A 24,923-nucleotide genomic window follows, 5' to 3' on the forward strand; every position below is an offset into this window, starting at 1 on the left:
CTACTGAGAAGAGAAAAGTAAAAGATGAGAGAGAGCAGAGACCCCGGCACACAGTTGGCATTCAGTAAAGCATTATTTGAATAACAGAACACTTCCAGCCCCAAAACAATTGCTTTTAGGTCCCAAGTTTGTAACCCCCGTCACCTCGTTCCCTGGCATCCTAGGAGTTGAAGCCGAGAGCGACGTTCCAAAAGGAACCCCGAGAACTATATTTCCCATGATGCCTCTCTTCGGCACGCAAACGCAGCCGCGACGTCGCTCCCATGGCAACCCAGGAGCCTGCACTCCCGGCTCCTCACTGAACTCATCGTGGGCCTGGTTCTAGGCTGGGCTCTAACGCCGAGCCCACGACGTTTGGGGCGGCCCAGCCACGATGCCCAGGTATTCCCTCAACCCTGCCTGCGCCCGGCTCGCGCTCCCCTCCAGACCTCTCCTCTTTCCGACCCCGGCCTGTAAGGGGCAGAGGAGGGCGAGGCCGCTGAGGGTATACTCGGGGAGAGGGAGCCCACGCGGGACCTACTGGGGGAAGAAGATTGTGGGTCTCACTTGCTTGCAACCCCTGTCTGGACGGTTAGGGATTCGTAGGAACTATCCTTGAGCAAGAGGATTCTGCCGCAAACAGGTAGAAAAGTAGGAGATTTTGAAAAATCATGGACTCCATCCATTCACTGATTGAGTAAAAGTTTCTTGCGAGCCAGGGACTGTTCCAGGAGCAGGGGATTCGGCGGTGAACTAGACCACAAAGCCTCCTCCCCTGGGCCTCTCCTGGGGCGGGGGTTCACAACAACAATAAATGAGGGAAACTTGGAAGGCACAGTGGAAAGTATAACTTCACTTTGAAGGGGGGAAGCGGGGAGGGCTTGTAAAATACATTTTAGCTCTTCAGTTCTGTGATGTCCATTTTAATTACCTGTTCTCAAGACAGTCCTAAACCACCTCTGAACAACTTATAAGCACGTCGGGAAGAGGGTCAGGAAGTGCATCAGGGTAAATCTTTTTTTCCTCACCTTGGGATCATTGGTGTTATTTCCTTTGTGTTTATGAACTTAGTGTGAAAAACTGTCATCTTTCAATCACAGTGTAATTAGTTACAGTTATAAAGCTATGGTTATAGTTGCAAATTTCTATAGGTGGCATGCCTAATTACAGCACCTCCTGCTTGCCTCTCTGCTGGGTACTTGGAAAGCAGATAATCAGATTTTGAAAGAATGATGTGTAAATGAAGGACAACAGACAAGCCCAGACTGAGTTCTATAGGCTCACCTGTAAAATAAACGCATGAATTTTAGTGCAAGCATTTAAGGACTTCTGTTTTGGCTCTTTCTTTATTCCGAGTACTATTCTTGGATAGTAATAATTATAAGATCTCAATAATTTTGTAATTTTTAGGACAAACTCTAAACTAAATACATAATAATCATGACAACCCTGTAAAGCTGATATTCTTTTTTGCTGGTATTTTAGAGATGAAGAAACAGAATTGATCCTGGAAACTAGCACAGAGGTTTGCATATATTACGTGCTCAGAAATATTTGTTTAATTAATAAATGAATGAAGGTCTAGAGAGGTTAGGTAATTTGCCCAAGTTTACATACATAGAAAATAGCAGATTCAGGGTAAGGATTCATCAGGTCTTGCCTATGTATTTTTTTAGTTCAATACTCCATTTTCACTTAGGCTTTAATTTTTTAAAAAAAGATATATAATCTTGTATGAAATTATGTATGTGTGTAAAAAGATGATCAAAAGGATGGTTTTCAAAATGTTTGTGATTTTGTATGATTTCTTTTCTTTTATACTTTTATACTTTAAAAAAGACATTCTGAGTCAAAAACACAATTTAAAAAACAGAAACAAAGAGAAATGTTTCAGGGAGCAAAGATTATTTGATACACTGGTTTTGCACGTTTCCCATTCCTTAAGTGTTGGTGGTTTTCAAGTTGTATTAATACATTCCCAAAAGTCATTGTACCTTCCCATGTGTCTGAGAAGCCAACACATACAGGTATGAACCTTGCTTATAAGCCCCAAAATCAGATAACTTCATATCCTGTGATAAAGACTGTGCCTATCAGCCGGGCGCGGTGGCTCACGCCTGTAATCCCAGCCCTCTGGGAGGCTGAGGCGGGTGGATCGCTCGAGGTCAGGAGTTCGAGACCAGCCTGAGCGAGACCCCGTCTCTACTAAAAATAGAAAGAAATTATCTGGACAACTAAAAATATATATAGAAAAAAAAAATTAGCCGGGCATGGTGGCGCATGCCTGTAGTCCCAGCTACTAGGGAGGCTGAGGCAGTAGGATCGCTTAAGCCCAGGAGTTTGAGGTTGCTGTGAGCTAGGCAGACGCCATGGCACTCACTCTAGCCCGGGCAACAAAGTGACACTCTGTCTCAAAAAAAAAAAAAAAAAAAAAAAAAAGACTGTGCCTATCAATTTCAGTATTCTTCAAAGAACTAAGTCAAAACAAAACAAAAAAAAAATCACAGAATGACTAATCCATGGATGTTTTACCAGGTTAGTGTACCCTAGAAAATAATACTGATTTGTTTTATAAATTTTACTGAAATAAAATTTCTCTGAGCTTGAAATAAATATTTTAAAGGATTCTTTCTATATTTCTGAATTTTGTTTTTCTACCTCTCATACAGTGAAACTCTCTGGGAAATTGCAAAAGCTGAAGTGGAAAAAAGAGGGAGTAATGGAACTGAAGGTGATGGAGTTGAAATTGGAGAAAAATCTGTTTTCTTCATTGGCAGTAAAAATGGGGTAATACTTTCTTTTTAACTTTTCTCTTTCAATTATTGTGATGATTTAACAACCAGTGGTAAAATTTATTTTAATACTTTGATTAAAATTTAGATACTTAAACTCTTTAACCAGATGACTGATCTGGTTTACATGAATTAGAAAGTACTTATTGTTGATCTATGAAAAATTATAACAGTAAACAAAGCTTTTCAAAAATTATTTTAACTGTTATTTTTTATTTCCTAATTGGAAAATATTCAGGTCTTCTATCTCAATCTAATATAAAAGCTGAATATTTCAGCTTCTTCATAAGTTAATATCTTAACAATTTCATATTTTGGATTTAGTCACTTCACTTTCAGAAATCTCATTAAAGGAATAATCAAATTATGTCAGTGATGTTTGTTATAGGGTTATGAATTGTTTTGGAAAATGTGAGGAAAATATGGCAGCAGTTCCATTGGACCACTAATTGGTAGGAAGAGACCCCTTCCCGCTCACTGTAAGTTTCTATTGTATTTAGTTAAGCATACAGACAGGTTTTGAAGTGGCCACACAGAGCAAGAGCAGATGCATTATACCTTTATCCAGCTTTTCTTGGCCCACAAAATTTCCTGCCCAAGAGGCAGAATTGCTGGTAAATCTTTTTAAAAAAGATTGAGGTTTGCCAGATACAAGATGCTGAAATTTATGAAGCATGATATCTCGTTTCTATTTGGGATCCATATTACTGTTCAGTTTCTATGCTTCATGCTTCCATTTAGGGGCATTGAAATGGATAAAGCTTTCAGAAACTAAACTGCATCAGCAAGGCTACACATTCCCCGAGCAGCCTCAGGGCCCAGGCAGTCCGAGCACCCCTCTTGTCTCTAGCTATGTCTCAAAAGGCCCTCCCTGCACAAATGTACACCCAGAATTGGGAGGTATTATATACAACATTAAAATTATATTTATTGGGAGAAATAACTACATAACCATAAAAGAGTTGTTAGAAATGAAAGAAAATAATGTAATGTAAATTTAAATAAGCAGGACACAAATTTTATATATAATATGATCTCAACTATATAAATACATACAGATGAAAATTAGAAATATGGATAGTAAAATTTTAATCACTGTATGTTTTTATTTTGTTTTTAATTTCTGTTATTTTCCAAAGTTTTCATATTGGCCCACTTTGCTTTTTTAAATCTGAACTTAATTCTTTAAAATTAAATTATCATAGGGATCATTTATATTTTTAAACTTAACCCAATTATATAAGTATTTCATTTCATGAATTTACTACTATGAGGAGAGTGGTTTTCATAGTGGATATAGTACTTCAACAATTTCCTACATTTTCTCTTACTGTCATATAAGCATATACATAGATTTAAATAAATGAGCAAATAACAACTAGTCTTATGATACAATTAAATTTCTATTACAAAAAATATTCTAGAAAGAATATTATGCAGAGTGGCTTATACTAATGATATTGATTACTGACTGCAGCATACAAACTCTCACACACAAAATGCCCCTGCTAACATCCTTTAATAGTCACTCTCTGTAACTGTTGTTCTTGACTTTGTAGTAGTAACATCCTGTTAGTTTTGTTTTGTTTTGTTTGTGAAACCACCCCTTTTTCTTGATGGCAATATGTGGCACATACTGGCTTCTTGTTTGTTTTCACTAATGTAAATTAAAACTAACTTTGTTAGGCCGGGGGTGGTGGCTCACGCCTGTAATTCTAGCACTCTGGGAGGCCAAGGTGGGAGGATCGCTCGAGGTCAGGAGTTCGAGCCCAGCCTGAGAAAGAGCAAGACCCCGTCTCTACTAAAAATAGAAAGAAATGATTTGGACAGCTAAAAATATATATAGAAAAAAATTAGCCAGGCATGCTGGCACATGCCTGTAGTCCCAGCTACTCGGAAGGCTGAGGCAGAAGGATTGCTTGAGCCCAGGAGTTTGAGGTTGCTGTGAGCTAGGCTGATGCCACAGCACTCTAGCCCAGGCAACAGAGCGAGATTCTGTCTCAGATTATGTCTCAAAAAAAAAAAAAAACTAACTTTGTTTTTGAGGATTTGGAAACTCCCTTAAGATATCTAGAGCTTTTGAGGGTATTGTTCTTTAAAAAGTATATGATTCTGCTTCATGCAGAACATTAATTTATTTTGAAAAATAAAGAAAAGCAATTAATGCTTCTGTTGTTCAACTAATAGTAATAACCCTTTACCAAAAAACCAACTGCCTTGCTGCCTCCTCTCTCTTCTTCCAACCTTCTATTCATTCATCCATTCTGTAGACATTTATTGAACATCTTTTATGTGCCAGGCAACCTGTCAGACGCTGTGAAAACAGGAATGAAAGACACAGTTTCTTCTGTGAAGGAACGTAGGTACTAGTACACCAATAATGACAATATCATGAGACAAATGCTATGGTGGAAAATAGGGCCCTTAACAGAGCCCAGAGATTGGGAGAGTAGGAAAGCCTCCTTACAAGAGGATGATGACTAAAGCTAGAAGGGCAAGAAGTAAGGAAAGAGAACTAATTGAAGTGAAGAGGATCAAGTGAATATCCATCCCAAGGAGAGGATCAAGAAAAATGCATGAGACAGCTACTGCAACAAATGGGAAACAGAATATGTTAGACAAATGTAATAGGATTGCCAGACAATGTTGACTGATGTTTTGATGATGGGGATGAAGGTGATACTAATATTCCCAGTATGTATAATTTTTTCTCCACCATCACTCACTTGCATGGGTGCAGGCATGGAGGAGGAAGGTGATTTACCTGGGGTTGGTTCTTGCTGGACGGGTGCAATGAAAAGTGAGGAAGCCTAGGATATGGATGATATTTGCAAGAGATGATTATAATGATAAACTATGGACTCTAAGATGGAAAAGGAGAGAAGTGAAGGTAGGAAAAGCCTGATGGAGAAAGAGAAACCATTGTGGGGGAAGGGATCAATGAACTGGAGTTATTACTGTGGGAATTCCTGAAGAACCTGTTAGAGAATGTATGGTTTGCATGTGTGATTTTGGAAGTGGTGCAGTTTCCAGTGGTGAAATGATTCAAGATGTAACCTTGGAAGTGCCATGTGACAGAAGTAGAAAGGGAAAAGGCCTCTGTGAGGAGGCAAATACACTGAGAGGTCAGTTTGTGGGTGGGTTGCCCATGCGCCCACATGGGTCTGAAGTTAACAAGACTAATGACAGTAGCCAAGAAGGAAAAGGAGATTGTGAGCTAAAAGAGATGACAACCACCATGGTGGTAGATTGTTATAAGCCTCTGAGATTTTTGCAAGAGGAGGGAGGTAAAGTAGTTTGCAGGTGGCATTGGGGAACAAGGAGGACCCCGAAGTACATAGGGTGGTGAGAATAAATAGCCTTGTTTTACAAGTGGTCCAGGGACAGCCATATTTTAGTTAAGGCCAACAGGTAGAGAGAATGTTCTGAAAAGACTGAGATTTTGGGAAGTTTGTCAGTCATGGAGCTGGAGTTGTGGAGTAGAAGGATTTTAGAGGAAGGGAGGACAGGAAGAGATTATTGGGCCAGATGAAGGGATGCATTGAGGATTATGAAATTAAGAGTTCCAAGGATAATGGGTCAGAGGAGAAGACTGGACTTCTGGTGTGATTCAGGTAATGGGAGGGAAGATGGGATCCATTTCAGTGGTCTCTAAATGAACTCGTACTAGGTCAGTGTTTCTTGAATTAGGAAACCGAGGAGACTGTGGACATATTCTCAGGGGGCCAAAGTTTACTAGTGAATTTTTAAAATTTTGATTGTTCTTTTAGTGATAATCTAAAACTTGATTTTGACTCCTAGATTTGAGTTTATGTTTATTTGGAATTGTTACCATATAGTACTATACATTTACATGAAATTATGATAAAAATCATTTAAATCAATACTAGTATACCATGAGAATTTGAAGAAATTGGCTAGGTAGTATCTAAAATTCCTTCCAATTCTAAAATATACTAATTTTGATTCTGTACTTTCTTGTACATAGAGTACATTACTTTTTAGCTAATATTGTCTACATTTTTTAAAACTTTTATAATATACTATATATGATACATATTCACTATAGGAAAATTAGAAAATCCTGATTTTCTTAAAAAAAAAAAAAGTTACCTGCAAATCCATCAGCTAGAAACAATCACTTTTAGCATAGTGATATTCCTCTGGACTTATTTGTTTCTCTCTATGTATGTATATGTATGTATATACATATATATGTTTGTGTGTGTACACATATACCTCAAGGAAGCAGGAAAAGATATTTCTTAATTGAAAACAGGATCATGCTAATCTATTATGAATGTCTTACCATGTCAGTAAGTATATTCTACATTTTTATTCCTAATAGCAGCATATTATTCCATTATACAGATTACCATAATTAATTTAGACAAGCTCCTATTTGGGGACATTTAGGTTGTTTCTAGTTTTTCAGTTTGATATAATACTGGCCAATAAACATCGTTTAATAGTATGCATTTTGATACTATTCTAATTATTTCATTATTTATCTCATTACAAAAAAATTCATTCAATTTGATCATATTTCAGATATAATCTTGAGTAAGTTATCACCTTTTTTGGTAAAAACTATAGGTTTTTTAGTTAAACAACCCTATATAGTAAAATGTTCTGTGGTTTTGGCAATCCAGAGTTTTCCAAATTATTTTCCTCAGAGCCCAAAGATTTCCTCCAGTGGAGCTTTCCCTGCTGTTCCTCTTTTATCTGTTTTCTTGTAAGGGGTCATTTGTTGGGGGAAAAAAAGGTTTTAACATTAAACAAAACAAAACAAAACAAAACAATGATTTAAACCATTGAACTTGTCCCTGGCTAAGATGTGAGGTTAATTTCATGGGTAATGACAGAGATGGGCCCAGATCATATATTTCCTGACTCCTAAGAAGAAATTTGGAATAAGTTCATCCTCTTGAATTAAAACAAAACATTCTAACCCAGTATCTGAATTGCTTACTTTGAATATATTTGCAATGTGTCCTTTATTTATGAGTTATCTTTTTTCTTTATTTCCACTTCAACAATTGGAATTAAAACATTTTAGAAGACACTAATAATCATCTTAACCAGTAATTAGCATTGATGAGTAGAGAAAAAATTTAAGACAGCTGCCAAGTTGACCACTAAAGTGAGGTATGATTTGCTAGTATTTGTCATCTGTGGTACTTTATAATTATAGTAATAGCAGTGTAGTTACACTGTGATGGAAAGTTGACAGTTAACTTTTTCCACTTATCAAACTTAAAAACAATTCTGAAAGTTTCTAGTTTTTAGTTTCCAGGTAATTTATCATTCAAGTAATTAAAAAGCTATTTTTGACCACAATTATGAACAATAATAAAGTTTTACATATGGATGACATTAACACAATATTCATTCTTTTTTAATTTCCAGGGAAAGACTACCATTATTCTAAGGTGTCTTGACAGGTAAGTGTTATATTAACCTTTAGACTACATTTATGCCTATTCTAATTGTATAGGGCAAGTTAGATGCTAAAAGACATAGGGAAGGAGAACAATTTTGAGACCCAAACAAAATATTTAATTGTTAGTGAATCTTTAGTATAACCTTTAAGAGCTCCTTTAAAGATAAAACTAATCAGCCAAAAAATTATATAGAATTAATACTGGACTTCCCTATTTGAAGGAGAAATGTTACCATAATTACCCAGCCTATAGAAGTACTTAGCCTCTTTTTGGATATGCTACTCTGGTATTTAAATTATTTTTATTCTACTTAATCCACGATTACTTGAACATTAATTTTAACCCTTAAGTTTCTCAAGGGTACATTTTTGAAGCACAGTGTTGGTCCTCAAACTATACACTTTACTATTTGTATAGTTTTATATAATTCCTAACTTTCTATACTGTAGAGCATGCTTTTGGCTTAAGATTTAGGATTATGATTGGTAGATGTTGCAGGAAGTTGATAATGAAAGTCTTCAATAAATTTTGGAAGATATTTCTCTGTTCCCTTCATTCTAATACATATTTCTCATAACTTCTCCAAAAACATAAAAAGATGAAATTTGGTCTAAAGGTCAGGTTAAAGAAATACCATTCATTTGGAAAATATTATTGAAGAATACAAATAATAGAATCTTGGTTTTGTGTAATCCCTTTCACCAACAAAATTGTTTCTTTGAAGGACTATCCACAGTAATCATTTGTTGATTTTAAGGACTTATTGAGGCAATTTGTTTGTTTAAAACTCTCGCTACCTAAATGATGCCCATGTTTGTTCTCTATTTAACATAGAGAACTGCATTAAAATCTTGGATTGATATCCCCATTAAATTAACAGTCATTAGGTTCCCAGCTCCCTACATCAAAGCTGAGCACCAGCCCGATGTCAGTGCTTCCCACGTGGCCTAGATGTGGAGAGCTTGTACCCCAACATGACCATCAACGCTGTTGGCCCCATTGCCTTCTCCACCCTCCCCTACAGTGCCTTTAGGGGCTGCTGCATCGTGCAGATGCCATTATTGACCTCTGCAGCTGCCACTAACATCCACTAAAATGGATTTTTGAAGGCTTATTTATTTTTTATATATAATTTTTATCATTTTTACCTCAGTGCTATTACACATGGTAACCTCTACTAATGAAGTTTTTAAGAGAAAGCAAAAATGAATCAGGTAAGGTGATAGCATAAGAAACTAATACCCCACCCATAATGGTAATACTACCTGCCTTTATTGTACAGAGATGAGCCACCAAAACCAACCTTAGCTTTGGAATATACGTATGGAAGAAGAGCAAAAGGGCATAACACAGTGAGTGTCTTTTTAAGTGATATTGCTAGGCCTGAAGATGGGGAAGTAGTGATGCCGACTTTGTTTTACATTTTCCATCTTATCTGTAATCAGTAAACTTATCCAGTTGTATACTTCATAGCTGTGTACTGTTAAACTTCAAATGCAATTCAGCAGATATGAAGCCAACCCAAACTATGAAAATATTTTAGCCTTCTCATTTGTTATATCTCAAAATGCTGGAATAAGATTCCTTTTTACCTTTATTGTACAATTTTTGGGAATAATATTGTGAGTTACTTGCTGTCTTTCCTTAAAATCTGCTAAAAATATGAGTTTGACCTATAGAATATTTATGAAAATATACTGTTTAAAATCTAAATTATTAGCATTTTTAAATATATCTTGAAGTTGGTAGTACTATCTGAGACCACAGGCCTTACTTGATTATAACCCTGTTTTTATTTGTTTTGGTGTCTCTTCAGAGGAAGGTTATAAACTATTCTGGATAGAGGGAGAGTTTATAGTGTATGTTAAGCAGGGGTGGGGGTTGGGGGAGAATTCCTAAATAGAACCTTTTTGGAGTTCTCACACAAAAAGAGGTAATTTCTTTTTTTTTTTTTTTTTTTTTTGAGACAGAGTCTCACTCTGTTGCCCAGGCTAGAGTGAGTGCCGTGGCGTCAGCCTAGCTCACAGTAACCTCAAACTCCTGGGCTTAAGCGATCCTACTGCCTCAGCCTCCCAAGTAGCTGGGACTACAGGCATGCGCCACCGTGCCCGGCTAATTTTTTCTATATGTATCTTTGGTTGTCCATATAATTTCTTTCTATTTTTTTAGTAGAGACAGGGTCTCCTTCTTGCTCAGGCTGGTCTCGAACTCCTGAGCTCGAGCGATCCACCCGCCTCAGCCTCCCAGAGTGCTAGGATTACAGGCGTCCAGCCCATAAGCCAAACTTTATTTAAGAAATTACCTCTTTTTTTGGCCCAGCCCATAAGCCAAACTTTATTTAAGAAATTACCTCTTTTTTTGGCCCAGCCCATAAGCCAAACTTTATTTAAGAAATTACCTCTTTTTTTGGCCGGGCGCGGTGGCTCACGCCTGTAATCCTAGCACTCTGGGAGGCTGAGGCGGGTGGATCGCTCGAGCTCAGGAGTTCGAGACCAGCCTGAGCAAGAAGGAGACCCTGTCTCTACTAAAAAAATAGAAAGAAATTATATGGACAACCAAAGATACATATAGAAAAAATTAGCCGGGCACGGTGGCGCATGCCTGTAGTCCCAGCTACTTGGGAGGCTGAGGCAGTAGGATCGCTTAAGCCCAGGAGTTTGAGGTTACTGTGAGCTAGGCTGACGCCACGGCACTCACTCTAGCCTGGGCAACAGAGTGAGACTCTGTCTCAAAAAAAAAAAGAGTTTGGCTTATGAAAGAAGAATCTAGAACAGAGCATCCCATTATTTCCATAACAAAGCTAAATTTTTATACATTGATCTAGTTCAAATGTTTGCTCATTAGACAATGTATTAATATAAACAGTTGAAACTGCCTGTTGTTGCTTCCTGGATTTACCAGCGAAAGTTAGTTATTAAAACTGTGAAATTAAAAAGAAAAGAAAAAACATAATATATTTGAGATGCAGGAGAACTTCATTTTGGTGACTCACATGAATTTCGACATGAGTGATAAGCCAAGAAATATAATTATACTTTTATTGGAAACTTTAAGACAGCTTTTTTTTTTTTTTTTTTTTTTGAGACAGAGTCTCATTCTGTTGCCTGGGCTAGAGTGCCATGGCGTCAGCCTAGCTCACAGCAACCTCAAACTCCTGAGCTCAAGCAATCCTTCTGCCTCAGCCTCCCGAGTAGCTGGGACTACAGCCATGCACCACCATGCCCTAATTTTTTCTATATATTTTTAATTGTCCAGATAATTTCTTTCTATTTTTTTAGTAGAGACGGGGTCTCGCTCTTGCTGAGGCTGGTCTTGAACTCCTGACCTCGAGTGATCCTCCTGCCTCGGCCTCCCAGAGTGCTAGGATTACAGGCGTGAGCCACTGCGCCTGGCCCTAAAACAGCTTTTATAAGCTTAACTTTTGAGAAGAGCTTTAAAAACGTCCCTTCTTCAAATTGTGAATTGAGAGAAATATGAAAAATTATTTTTCCCACAAACATTAATGATTCAATATCAACAACAAAACAACAATTGTAGAGATTATGAGATGAGAATTTGTCAAAAACACAAAATAATATATATTCGTTAAAACTTTGCCATAATGGCAATCTGTCCCTTCCAGGTTCATGGTAGATATATAAAAACCCATGTGATTCTTTTTCACCTATTTTTCTCTAAACTTTGTGCTATCAAGTGGGGTGTTTTCATATTCATTCTGGAAGCTTCATGTCTTTCTCAGATTTAATATCCCTTAAGAGTTCTAAATAGAAGCAGTTTGTCGGTTCCTTAGACAATTTTGGTGGCTTGGAGGCTCTTCAACGTCAGGGAAGAAGCAGAAATGCCATTAGCTAGCAGCCTAGGAAGGCTCTCATGGAATGGATGGTTTTATTTCTGAACTTCTTGGCTGTCTAACCCTGTCAATCCCCTATTATTCTGAGAGCCCTATAAAAAGAGAAGCAGTTGTTTGGTCTCTTGTTCCTCCACATTTCACTTATTATTGTCAGTGGTAGCCTGTCAGATTCCCCATGGGATCAGGCCCAAATTGCCTGCTTATACTTTTGCTCAGGTAATCCTCATCTGCAGCCAGGACTGCCATCTGTTCGTCTGCTTTCCTCATGCCTCATCTCTGTGTCAAATTCATTTTGTGAGCTTCTCTCTTCCTAAATCAGCATGTTTTCCTATTCAACTGTTTTATCTATCTAGAATTAGAAATGTTTTCAAAAAAATAACGTCAAAGTGTTCAACTGGTTAATTTTATTTAAAATTTGCATAAGTGTATGCTACATGTGATATTTATAAAATTGGGGTACTGTTTATGTCTTCTATTAAGGTATTACTAGAATTAAGGCATTTATATACACATATAGACAATATATTCATAATGTGACATCTTTGTTCTTTGGAATAGGTGCTTTGTGCATTTTGAGGGATGAGATAGAGAAAGGAGAAAGTTTTAACTGCCAAGAAAGGATTAATTAAGGGCTACAATATTTTGGATGTATAATTATTACTGGCAGGTGCTAGTGATGTATAAGGAGTACTTAAAATGCAAAAAATCAAAAATTTTTAATATTAAAAAAACCTGTTTTTTCAGCCAAAAAATATTGCACACATTTGGGAATTGGGTGGAGGAACTTCTTTATTGGACTTAATCAGCATACCAATCACAAGTGACACCTTACGGTAAGTGAGCCAGCTCCAGGAAGAGCTGTAAATACACAGTAGTGTCTGCAGGAAGAATATGAGTAGGATTTTGTGAGTCAGAATTTTGGTGAGACAGTTTTATGTTGCTGAAGGCTTATGCCCACTTCTTTTGTATGTGCTTAAACTGTAATGCTTTCAAAGAGGTTTTCAAAGAACAAAGATTCTGGCCTGTGCTGAAGTGAGATAGCTGGCATTCCCGCTAATAACATATTTTGCAAGCCTGCAAACAAAAAAAATATGTCAAATAACACTTGGGCAATAAATTCATTTGGCAAAAATATATTTGAAAAGCTTAACTCTTTCTAGTATCCATCTCAGTGTGAGTTAATTCAGCACTGAGTTTTTTCTTCAGCTGGGTATTAAAAGTCTACTGTTGAATTTAATGTTAATTAATATTATTGAAGTTGTATCCAAAGGAAGACTGTGTTGGAGGAGAAAGAAAATCTCTCCATTTTCTGATCTTAAAGAAATAGAACCTAGGGGAAAAACCTCAAAACCCTTGAGTGGTATTTTCCTGACAATAACTCCCACATGTTGGCTAAATCATATGTGGAAAATTGTGACATTTCTCACAGTGTTCCTGGGAACTGATCTTAGCCAAGAAAAACAAAAATTTTAAAATCTGAAATATCTTATTCTTGTCAGAGTTTAACATAAACCATTGCTGCTGCCTGGATCAAATGCAAAGGGCTTGGCAATTATTTGTTACATTTTGGCCATTAAGCTCCTTAGACTATGGAATTATTTCTTGTTAATAGGACAATTGTTTTTTCAGAACTGGCTGGAAGCAAGTAATGTTGGCTTTATTTGTCTATTGATTTTTTTTTCTTTTAGTGAAATATAATTTACTTTCTTTTACTTATTACAAAAGTAATATATACTCATATAGAAAACTTGGAAAAATACTGAAACATATAAAGAAAGTAATATGCTGAGGTCCTTTGTTCCTTCTCCACTCCTGCTGCTTCACTTGACCAGCCTTAAAAAAAAATATGTTGAGGTATTTCTTTCAGTCTTTTTAGTGTTTGTAAATATACTTTGTACAGATTTGGGAGATACATATCTAGATATATCTATATATCTGTATATATATTTTGATCTTGCTTTTTCACTTTCACTTTTGCCCTTTGCCTATGATACTATTTTTCAGAAATATGAAATTTTATAGGTATATGGTTTTTCATTTGTCCCTCTTTAATGGAGACAAAGAAGCAAAGCTGCCTAGGAATTAGGATAGTTCATAGTTCGTGTGGTGAGGGAGAGCGGGGAGCAGCTGAAGGAAGCCAAGCTGCCAGTTAGGCTGGCCAGAGGCTGAAAGGGTAAAAATGCAGAGGCCAGCTCTTACCTGGGTTGTGAATTGGCTCCTGTTCTGGCCCAGACTTGATACGTTACCTCACTCCCCTTCTCTAGGCCCAAGAGAGTTCGGGCCTGACGAGGTAGTGGAAATTTCTACAGAAGCCAAATCTTTCCAAGGCTTCTTTAATACCTCATTTTGTGAGGTCTTGGTTTTCCCTTCCCTGGAGCCCTAGGACAGCTGGAGGGAGCCTGCTTTAGGAGAGAGGAGGGTCAGGGTTATGAAGAACAGAGGGAAACAGAGCCGTAGGCCTGGGTCCAAAGTACGTTGCTGAGTGGTTAAAGAATTCATGGAAAACATTTCACTCTTAATGCAGTTGCTAATCTCAGTGTTTTTTGACTGGAATTAATGTGACACATAATTTCCTTGTGTTGGACAAAGCCCAACAACTTGAGACAATAATATTGCCAAATACTATTAGCTACTGTTTATCTTTGAAGTAACTGTTCCTAGAATTATAGATGCATTGAACATTTCCACTGACTTTAGATAATTTATAATAGAGCATTTCCTGTGGTCTGATTCCCTGTTTTAAAAGTTTATTTAAAAAAACGATTTTTTTTTAGCTATCATTTGCTATGAAATAGGTAAAAAGTAACACAAGTATTTCCAATATGCTGTAAATAAACATTTTAATCTTGGAAAAAAATTGATTAATCCATTTGTCTTTTGCTTAAAAAAAATTATTTTTCATTTAAAACATAATTAATTTTATATTATATCCATTTTACCACAGTAAAAAAAGTTAAACCATGATCATCTTTTCTTTCAAACATAACAATACTAAAATCCTGAAAATTAAATTAAATTAGTTTCCTTACTATTAAAAATGTATATATTCTATTACTTTTACAGTTAAGCAAAACTGTTTATGAGCTTATTAAAATGACATAGTTATGATTGGCTAGGTAATATAATAGCACAGTAATTTTTAGAAAATGTTAATAATTAATGTGTAAAAGACTGCTTTCTGAACTTAGACCAACAGTATAGCATTTAGTTACTGTTTTGTTTAAATGAAACAAAGTAGCTGGTTTGCTTGAACTAAACAAAATAATTAAGTAACATATATTATAATTTCTTGCTATACCTTCTCGCAGAATATTTGCCCTGTTGATCAAGGATATATTGGCCCATGATGATGGTTCTACATACTTATAATAACCATTTTCTAAAATACTTCTAAATTTATATTTGTTTGGTTTTTATTGTGGTAAAATACACCTAGCATATAACTTACCATTTTAGTCATTTTTAAGTTTATAGTTCAGCGGCATTAGGTATATTCACATTGTTGTGTAACCATCACCACTATCGATCTCCAGAAAGTTTTCATCTTCCCAAACTGAAACTCTCTGTACCTAACTAAACAAAATCTCCCTGTTTTTCCCTCCCCCACCTCCTGGCAACCATCATCCCCACTGTTAGGTCCAGAGCCGAGAGGGAGACACATGAAGCCTCATGTGTAGCAAAATGCTGTTTATTTTGAATGTCTGGGTACAGATGGGTGGAGGCTGAAAAAGGCATCCACGAGAGAAAAGGGAAGAGCTTTAGGTTTTATAGAGGGTTTTTCTGGGAAGAGTAAATTCTTTTCAAACAACCAGGAGGGATAAGGAAAGAAAGTTCCCCTTTTGCATTTCATTCCCTTACCTCCCTAGGGTCTGGCAAAGGCTACATGCCTAATACACTCCTAGGAAGGGGAGAGCGGTGGGTTGTAGGACGTTTGGATGGAAGTTTGGGGAGGGTGAATTCTTTAAGCCTAGCACCTACTTCCTTTCTCTCTAAACTTGACTATTCTAGTAACTTATATAAATGAAATCATACAATATTTGTCCTTTGTTATTGATTTATTTCACTTAGCATAATGTCTTTAATGTTCATCCATGGTGTAGCAGAATTTCCTTCCTTTATAAGGCTGAATAGTATTCCATTTGTGTGTGTGTGTGTGTGTGTGTGTGTGTGTGTGTGTGTGTATGTATACACACACCACATTTTGTTTTTTGGGGAGTTTGGGTTTTGTTTTTTTTTTTTTTTTTGAGACAAGGTCTCTCTGTTGCACAGGCTAGAGTGCAATGGCATGATCATAGCTCCACTGCAGCCTCAAACTCCTGGGCTCAAGCAATCCTCTTGCCTCAGCCTCCCACGTAGCTGGGACTACAGGCACACACCAGTACCCCAGCTACTTTTTCTATTTTTTATAGAGGTGAGATCTCCCTAAGTTGCCCAGACTGGTCTCATACTCCGGGCCTCAAGCTATCCTGCCTTAGCCTCCCAAAATGCTAGGATTACAGGCATGAGCCCAGCCCCACATTTTGTTTATCCATTAATCCATCCATGGACATCTGTGTTGTTTCTACCTTTTGACTACTGTGAATAATGCTGCTATGAACATTGGTATACAAATATGTTTAAATCTCTGCTTTCAGTTCTTTTGGGTATAGTCCCAGAAGTGGAATTGCTGGATCATATGTTAATTCTGTATTTTATTTTTTGCGGATCCACCATACTGTTTTCCACAGCAGCTGTACCATTTTACATTCCCACAAGCAATGCACGAGGGTTCCAGTCTCCCTATATCCTAACATTTGTTATTTTCTAGTTTTCTAAAAAAATATTTTGCCTGTAATCCTAGCACTCTGGGAGGCCGAGGCGGGAAGATCGCTCAAGATCAGGAGTTTGAGACCAGCCTGAGCAAGAGCAGGACCCCATCTCTACTAAAAATAGAAAGAAAGTATCTGGACAACTAAAACTAGAAAAAATTAGCCAGGCATGGTGGCACATGCCTGTAGTCCTAGCTACTCGGGAGGCTGAGGCAGGAGAATTGCTTGAGCCCGGGAGTTTGAGGTTGCTGTGAGCTAGGCTGACACCATGGCACTCTAGCCTGGGCAACAGAGCAAGACTCTGTCTCAAAAATAAAAAAATATTTTATCATGGTTTTGGTTTACATTTCCCTAATAATTAGTAATGCTGAATATCTTCTGATGTGCTTATTGGCTATATGTATATCTTCTTTGGAGAAATTTGTATTTGAGTTCTTTGACTTTTTCTTTCTTTCTTTCTTTCTTTTTTTAATAGTGACAGAGACTCACTGTATCACCCAGGCTGGAACTCATGGGTTTAAGGGATCCTCCTGCCTCAGCCTCTCGAGTAGCTGGGTTTACAGGCACTAGCCACCACACCCAGCTAGATTTTTTATTTTTTGTAGAGATGACAGCTGGCTATGTTGCCCAGGCTGGTCTTAAACTCCTGGCCTCAAAAATCCTTCCACCTCAGGCTCCCAAAGTGCTGAAATTACAGGCATCAGCCACTGCACCCAGCCATTTGCCCATTTTTTAAGTGGGTTGTTTGTTTTCGTTGCTCAGTTTAGATTTATGTTTGATGTGCATGAGTAGAGTACAGTTGCATGTGATAGTGGTGGTGGTATATCTGGTGGTCGGGTGTGCATTCAGAAAGGCAGAATGGTATAGCAGAAAACCATGTAACTTTGTATCAAAATACCAGTTTTACAACTTACTAGTTACATAAATCTGACCCTCAGACTTCTAATCCATAAAAGGACATTATAACATCTAGAAAGGGTTGTTGTGAAGATTAACTAGGTAGTTCCCTAGCAAGGTCCATTTGTAAATCTATTTCCTTTTCCTTGATTGTTGTGTTGCTGCTGCTACTCATTATTTTTGCTTCCCTTCTTTGGAGCACATAGTAAACTTGGATCTAACATGGTATCGCAGGACCCAACTGCTTGTAGCTTCTGTGTTTTAACTGGATTATTTTTAGCTCAAACAAAAACCTCTGTGCCATTATTGGTTATAACACTTAAATATCACTAAAGAAAAGTGTTGGAATAAACAAGGATATAACTTTGGGGGTTTTGTTTTTGTTTTTGTATTTTTTGTCTTTGAATAATGCGATGTTATTTTCCCCCTTAGTCTATAGTGTTGTTATTCTTAGATAAATTCCTCACGTTAGGGTTTCAAAATGGTAATTATTTTGAGTCCTTTTTGAAAGATGTTTTTATTTGTTTAGGACATTCTCCATTGTTCTTGTGTTGGATCTTTCAAAACCTAATGACCTTTGGCCCACCATGGAAAATCTACTGCAAGCCACAAGGAGCCATGTAGATAAAGTGATGATGAAACTGGGAAAGACAAATTCTAAAGCAGCTTCTGAAATGAGACAGAAGATGTGGAGTAATATGCAGAAGGACCATCCAGTGAGTTGCTATTGGGATTATTCCTGGAATCCTTAGCCCCATTATAGTTAGTGGTAACATTGCAAACAACCTCTTTAGATTTTTATGCATGACTTGAAATTCATTTGATGTAGATGAACCTGTTCACTGGAAAATTATAGCAATTTAATAAAACCTCAGTAAAAGCAAAATAAGGAAAAAGATTTCTGTTGTCTTCCTGTTATGAAACAGAAGTGAGGATCTGAAAAAGGGCAAAACATTTTATGAGTTGTCTCTTTAAAAGCTCTCACCCTTTTTGAGGAATTAAAACCTGCATTTCTGCCCATGCCAGAAATCAACAGCCCAGAGGAATGTTCTTTGTTCTTTGTTTTCTAGTATCTTAAACCATGGGAGGTGGCTCAACAGAATTAGCCGGACAGAAATCATGAGATCGTCTTCATCAGAGATGCTATAGTTAGTTAAATAGCAATAGCTTGAAGCTGAAAACCCTTTTAAAACCCTGTATTTCTGTTTGAAGGGGGTATAATAGTTATTTAGACTGTGGTCCCCAACCCCTGAGGCACTGGGGCACAGAACATCACATGAGCTCTGCCTCCCCACAATCCCTGCCCCAACCCCTAGCCCCCCACCCCCCGCCCCCGTGGAAAATTGTCTTCCATAAAACTTAGGAGCCTGGCTGCACAGCAGGAGGTGAGCGGCATGTGAGCTTCATCTGTATTTATAGCTGCTCCCCATCAGCTTGCATTACTGCCTGAGCCCTGTGCACCTCCCCAGCTCCAACTCCCCAATCCCCCCACCCCAATCCCGTCAGTGGAAAAATTGTCTTCCAAGAAACTGGTCCCTGGTGCCCTCTGACAGGCCAAGGTGGGAGGATCTCTTGAGCTCAGGAGTTCGAGAACAGCCTGAACAAGAGTCAGATGCCGTCCCTACTAAAAATAGAAAAATTAGCAGGCATTGTGGCATGCCTACAGTACTAGCCATTCAGGAGGCTGAGGCAGGAGGATAGCTTGAGCTCAGTAGTTTGAGGCTGCAGTGACCTATGAGGATGCCACTGCACTCTAGCCCAGGGCAACAGAGCAATATTCTGTCTCAAAAAAGAGAGAGAGAATCTGCCATTGTCCTCATTTGCCAGCATATTAATAAACTTTTTCCTTTTACTCAAACCACTTGTTCACCTTGGGGACAAGTACCAAACTTTTGGTAACAGACATCTACTGTGATTATTATGGCATATTACACCAATCAAAGAAATAGAGTTTTAAAGTAGTAGTTTGATATTGATTTTATAATCTCCTTTTAATGAATATAAAAAACCAGACTGTATCAAACTCACCTGGGAAGGACTAGAAGAAGCTACAAATTTAAGCAAAGAGCGTTTTAGTAGCTTTCGTTGCCACTCTGTATTTTACATTCATTTAGTGTCTGTCATATAGTCAATATCTTTTGATCATCTGACAACTTATTAAGTTATAAAGTTGCTGTGATAATAACACAAGTTCTTTAAATACAGTCATGAACATCATCATCTAGAAAGCTGAGAACAGCATTTATATTGCCCAAGGTTTACAAGAATGTGTTTTACATAGGTAATACTGGAACAAAACAAATCCATGCCATTTAAATGCTATTGCAACAAACAGTTAACATAAAATAGAAAAAAAAACAAAACCTCAGGAAGATAATAGGTTATATAAGGAAATAAAAGGGCAGAAAAAAAGAAAAGAATAATTACTATAGTAATTTGGGGAATTGCTGTTTGTAGTTTTATACTTAAGAAATATAGCTTAGGTGAAAGCTAAATATTGGAACAAATTGTATGTCAAGCAAAAAAAGTCAATATCAACAGAAGAGACAAAGTGGTATATTCTTGGAAGTAAATAGAAATTGCTGGGCACATAGCAATAAATAATTATCATAAATCAATGAAATGTATTTATTAACAGGATCGTGAATTAATTGACCCATTTCCAATACCTCTGGTCATAATTGGAAGTAAATACGATATTTTTCAGGTAAGCTCTTCCACTTCTAGCTGGTTTGTTGTGTATGCATAGTTATGCTTTTATGGGGAAGATACAAAAATAATGATGAAATAAGAAAATGACTCTGGGAGGCATAGGGTAAGGAGTCACACATCTTAAAGATTTTAGAAAAGATTTAGTTGAAACAGAAAATAGGTAAAGAAAATGAATACTGTGGTTAAAATGGGGATAAGGCACAAGACTTAGAAAGTGAATCTTCAAGCCAGTCATCAACGAATAGGACTTATTTTCCAACTTTTAAATTGAAGAAAATAGAAAATTAGTTCCTCTGTCTTTACTTGTCAGGATGTTTAGGGTATTCCACAATATAAAATGTGTGCTTATATCTAAATTCCATTGAGTTAAACAAACAGAAATCTGATAGCTGTAGCTCTTGAAGGCTGTAGCTATCGTTCAACTCTCCAGAAACAAATATCAAGGTAATGGAGTCCTACTCCTCAGGATAGGTTTAACAAATAATCTATTTCTACATTTAATAATTTGCATTTTCATGATACAGACATTTAGTTCTCTCTACTTGTTTTTTCTTTTTTCTACAGGATTTTGACTCTGAGAAGAGAAAAGTAATATGCAAGACACTTCGATTTGTTGCACATTATTATGGAGCGTCATTAATGGTTTGTACATTTCCTGTCCTTTGTGCTTGAATGGACAGTACCAAATTTGGAAAAATTAGCAACTGTATTCACAGCTATGAATAATAAATGCTTTTGCTAATACACATGGTCCCCTCCTTTCCTTTCCCATTGTCAAAGACCACTTCTTACAGAGCGTTTGCTAATGCATCCACAGAATATATACTGCTAGGTGGCCTACCCTTTCTTTGGGGCAGAAGTTCTAAATTGCTTATCTCCATAAACCCCAATCAAGCTTAAAGAGATAAATTGGTGATCTATTTATTTATTTTTAGTTTCCCCTTAAGAATTAGAATGTATCCCCTTGAAAGAAAAACAAACAGGCCGGGTGCGGTGGCTCACACCTGTAATCCTAGCACTCTGGTAGGCCAAGGCAGGTGGATCGTTTGAGCTCAGGAGTTCGAGACCAGCCTGAGCAAGAGCGAGACCCCGTCTCTACTAAAAAAATAGAAATTATATGGACAACCAAAAATATATATAGGAAAAAAAAATTAGCCGGGCATGGTGGCACATGCCTGTAGTCTCAGCTACTCGGGAGGCTGAGGCAGAAGGATTGCTTGAGCCCAAGAGTTTGAGGTTGCTGTGAGCTAGGCTGATGCCACAGCACTCTAGCCTGGGCAAGACAGTGAGACTCTGTCTCAAAAAAAAAAAAGAAAAGAAAAGAAAAACAAACAAAAACTTTAACAGTATGTTGTTGTTAATTGTTTTTACTTTTAAAAAGTACTATTTAGGCCATGCTTGGTGGCTCTCATCTGTAATCCTAGCACTTTGGGAGTCCCAGTGGGGAGGATCGCTTGAGGCCAGGAGTTTGAGACCAGCCTGAGCAAAGAGAGATACATCCCTACAAAAAAATAGAATAATTAAGCAGGCGTGGTGGCATGTGCCTATAGTCCCAGCTACTCTGGAGGCAGAGGCAGAGCAGGAGGACTGCTTGAGCCCAGGAGTATGAGGCTGCAATGAGCTATCATGAGGCGACTGCACTCTAGCCTGGGTGACAGAGTGAGACTCTGTCTCTAAATAAATAAATAAAAATTTAAAAAATAAGAAAAGTGCTGTTTGTTATAGATGTTGAAAACATGAATTCTGAAGTCATGCTTCCTGGGTTCAAATCTCAGGGCAACTATTTACTAGACATGTGATTTTAAAAGGCAAGTCACTTAATCTCACTTAAGCCTTACAGTCCTCCATGGTAAAATGGAGAAAAATAGTACCTTATTCATACAATTGTTGTGAGAATTAAAAGATGGAATACATGTGAAATGCTTAGCACAGGGCCTGGAACAAAGTATTACCCAATTAGGCTGAGTGCAGTGTCTCACGCCTGTAATCCCAGCACTCTGGGAGGCTGAGGTGGGTGGATCACTTGAGGTCAGGAGTTCGAGACCAGCCTGAGCAAGAACGAGACCCCGTCTCTACTAAAAATAGAAAGAAATTATCTGGACAACTAAAAATATATATAGAAAAAATTAGCCAGGCATGGTGGCGCATGCCTGTAGTCCCAGCTACTCGGGAGGCTGAGGCAGAAGGACTGCTTGAGCCCAGGAGTTTGAGGTTGCTATGAGCTAGGCTGATGCCACGGCACTCTAGCCCGAACAACAGAGTGAGACTCTGTCTCAAAAGAAAAAAATAGAAAACTTAGTGGGTGTGGTCAAGTACACCTGTAGTCCCAAGCTACTTGGGAGGCTGAGGCAGGAGGATGGGTTAAGCCCAGGAGTGTGAGGTTGCGGTGAGCTGTGATGATACCACAGGACTCTATCCCAGGCAACAGAGCGAGACCCTATCTTAAAAAACAAGAAAAAAAATATTAATCCACTAATTATATACTACCACTGAAAATACTCAGTAGTTTATTTTTCAGGCTCCAAAGGCAATTCAAAAGAGAAGTTTAAAAATCATTTTAGTGAGTATCATTATTGTTGGACCAGTCTGCAGCTGCCACATTGACTGCTTTGAAGGCAGCAATACGCCCTTGGATGGAGAAGTTACTTTTGATGTATACCTCTTATTTTCTAACCAACCGAACAGCATTTTGGAAAATTTTCTTTTAGACAATAGTAAGAGTATGTTTACACACACTTACACATACCACATAAACATACATACATATGTACATTTTTTTTTTTTTTTTTTTTTTTGAGACAGAGTCTCACTCTGTTGTCTGGGCTAGAGTGCCGTGGCGTCAGCCTAGCTCTCAGTAACCTCAAACTCCTGGGCTCAAGCAATCTTTCTGCCTCAGCCTCCCAAGTAGCTGGGACTATAGGCATGCGCCACCATGCCCGGCTAATTTTTCTATATATTTTTAGTTGTCCATATAATTTCTTTCTATTTTTTCAGTAGAGACAGGGTCTCGCTCTTGCTCAGGCTGGTCTCGAACTCCTTAGCTCAAAGGATCCGCCCGCCTCAGCCTCCCAGAGTCCTAAATTTTTAAGGAGTTCTTTGACTATGATTATGACCAATTTGTGTGAGTTGCTGAAATGATTAGTACATAAACACAAGTCCTTTCCACATCATGCATTCATGAAGTTTGAAGAATGAGTTAAAACAAATTTATCCAGATTTCTTTATTCAGGTTTTGTTTTGTCTACTCAAACAGAAGTATTTGCAGGGCAAGTAGATAGTAATTCTCTCTGCAATCCGTACTTATTCAAAGCCATATTTTTTTTTTTTTTTTTATTTCAGCTCATCATGGGGGTACATAAGTTCAGGTCATATACATTGTCCCTGTCCTGCCCATCCCCCCGAGTCAGAGTCCCAAGCGCGTCCGCTCCCACTCTCCAGACAGTGCGCCTGGCACTCGCCATGTATTCATACCTCGATCCCCTCCCCCCCCACCTCCCCGGGTCTGCACCCTCAAGCATGACCATTCCCCAGAGGGTGCGCAATGCACTCGTCATGTAGACATACACCCATCCCCTCCCCCCACCCCCCCATTCAAAGCCATATTTATGTTACCTGTTTCTGTGATTTGAAAACAGAGCATGTAATTTATTCTGATTTTTTTTTTTTCAGTTTACCAGTAAATCAGAAGCTCTATTACTAAAAATACGTGGAGTTATCAACCAGTTGGCATTTGGCATTGACAAAAGGTACTGTTAAAATATTTTTTTATATCTTTTTATTTATTTGTTTATTTCGGCAGTGTTGTCTTATCTGATTATTGTTCTCATCTCAGTCATTTGTTTCTTGACCAGGAAACTGTCCCAGATGGCTGTTCTCAAAGTGATAATTTCATATTATCTCCTGCTTCTTATATTGTTTAAGTAGTTCTTAAATTTTACAACCAAAATGATATATAATAACTAGTTTGACACTGGAATAGAATAATGATACTATTACAGTTGTTCCTAGATTTCTTTTACTTCTTTTTCCGCATTTTACTAGCTTTCCCTCTATTATTAGTTTCTTATATTGATTTGAAATGGATTTGAAAATTTTAGTATGTTATCTTCTAAGCCTTGCCACTTCTCTTGGTTTTGATTTAAGGTAATGTGGGTATGTCACTTTTTTCCTGTAAAGCCTTTGTTCATGCTATATTTAATTTTTAAAATCACTTAAATTGATATTCACTCATTCATTTGGGGCAGTGCTGTCACCCATGGCTAGATGTAAAACTTGGCTCTCATGTTTATAAACTCTTAAAGTATATTCAACTGCTAAACTTATTTAGAATCTTTTTTCTTCTCCACATAGCAAATCAATATGTGTGGATCAGAATAAACCACTGTTTATCACAGCAGGATTGGATTCTTTAAGTCAAATAGGTTGGTGAACTTATTAAGAT

The 24,923-nt window shown here is 37.6% G+C and overlaps 1 protein-coding gene across 1 annotated transcript in view; it reads left to right on the plus strand.

Moving 5' to 3' along the window:
- The first annotated feature begins 254 nt into the window (after positions 1-254).
- The window catches only part of DYNC2LI1 (dynein cytoplasmic 2 light intermediate chain 1), a 35,992-nt gene continuing 11,323 nt past the window's right edge, over positions 255-24,923 (plus strand). Inside the window, exons 1-10 of the mRNA XM_045549497.1 lie at positions 255-381; positions 2,649-2,766; positions 8,181-8,215; positions 9,498-9,567; positions 12,810-12,898; positions 18,300-18,486; positions 20,409-20,477; positions 21,047-21,124; positions 24,152-24,228; positions 24,833-24,903. Coding sequence (XP_045405453.1) covers positions 374-381; positions 2,649-2,766; positions 8,181-8,215; positions 9,498-9,567; positions 12,810-12,898; positions 18,300-18,486; positions 20,409-20,477; positions 21,047-21,124; positions 24,152-24,228; positions 24,833-24,903 — 802 coding nt within the window. The 5' untranslated portion in view covers positions 255-373. The remainder of the gene's footprint in view (positions 382-2,648; positions 2,767-8,180; positions 8,216-9,497; positions 9,568-12,809; positions 12,899-18,299; positions 18,487-20,408; positions 20,478-21,046; positions 21,125-24,151; positions 24,229-24,832; positions 24,904-24,923) is intronic.

The sequence above is a fragment of the Lemur catta genome, chromosome 4 (genome assembly GCF_020740605.2).
Source record: "Lemur catta isolate mLemCat1 chromosome 4, mLemCat1.pri, whole genome shotgun sequence".
Classification (NCBI taxonomy): Eukaryota; Metazoa; Chordata; class Mammalia; order Primates; family Lemuridae; genus Lemur; species Lemur catta.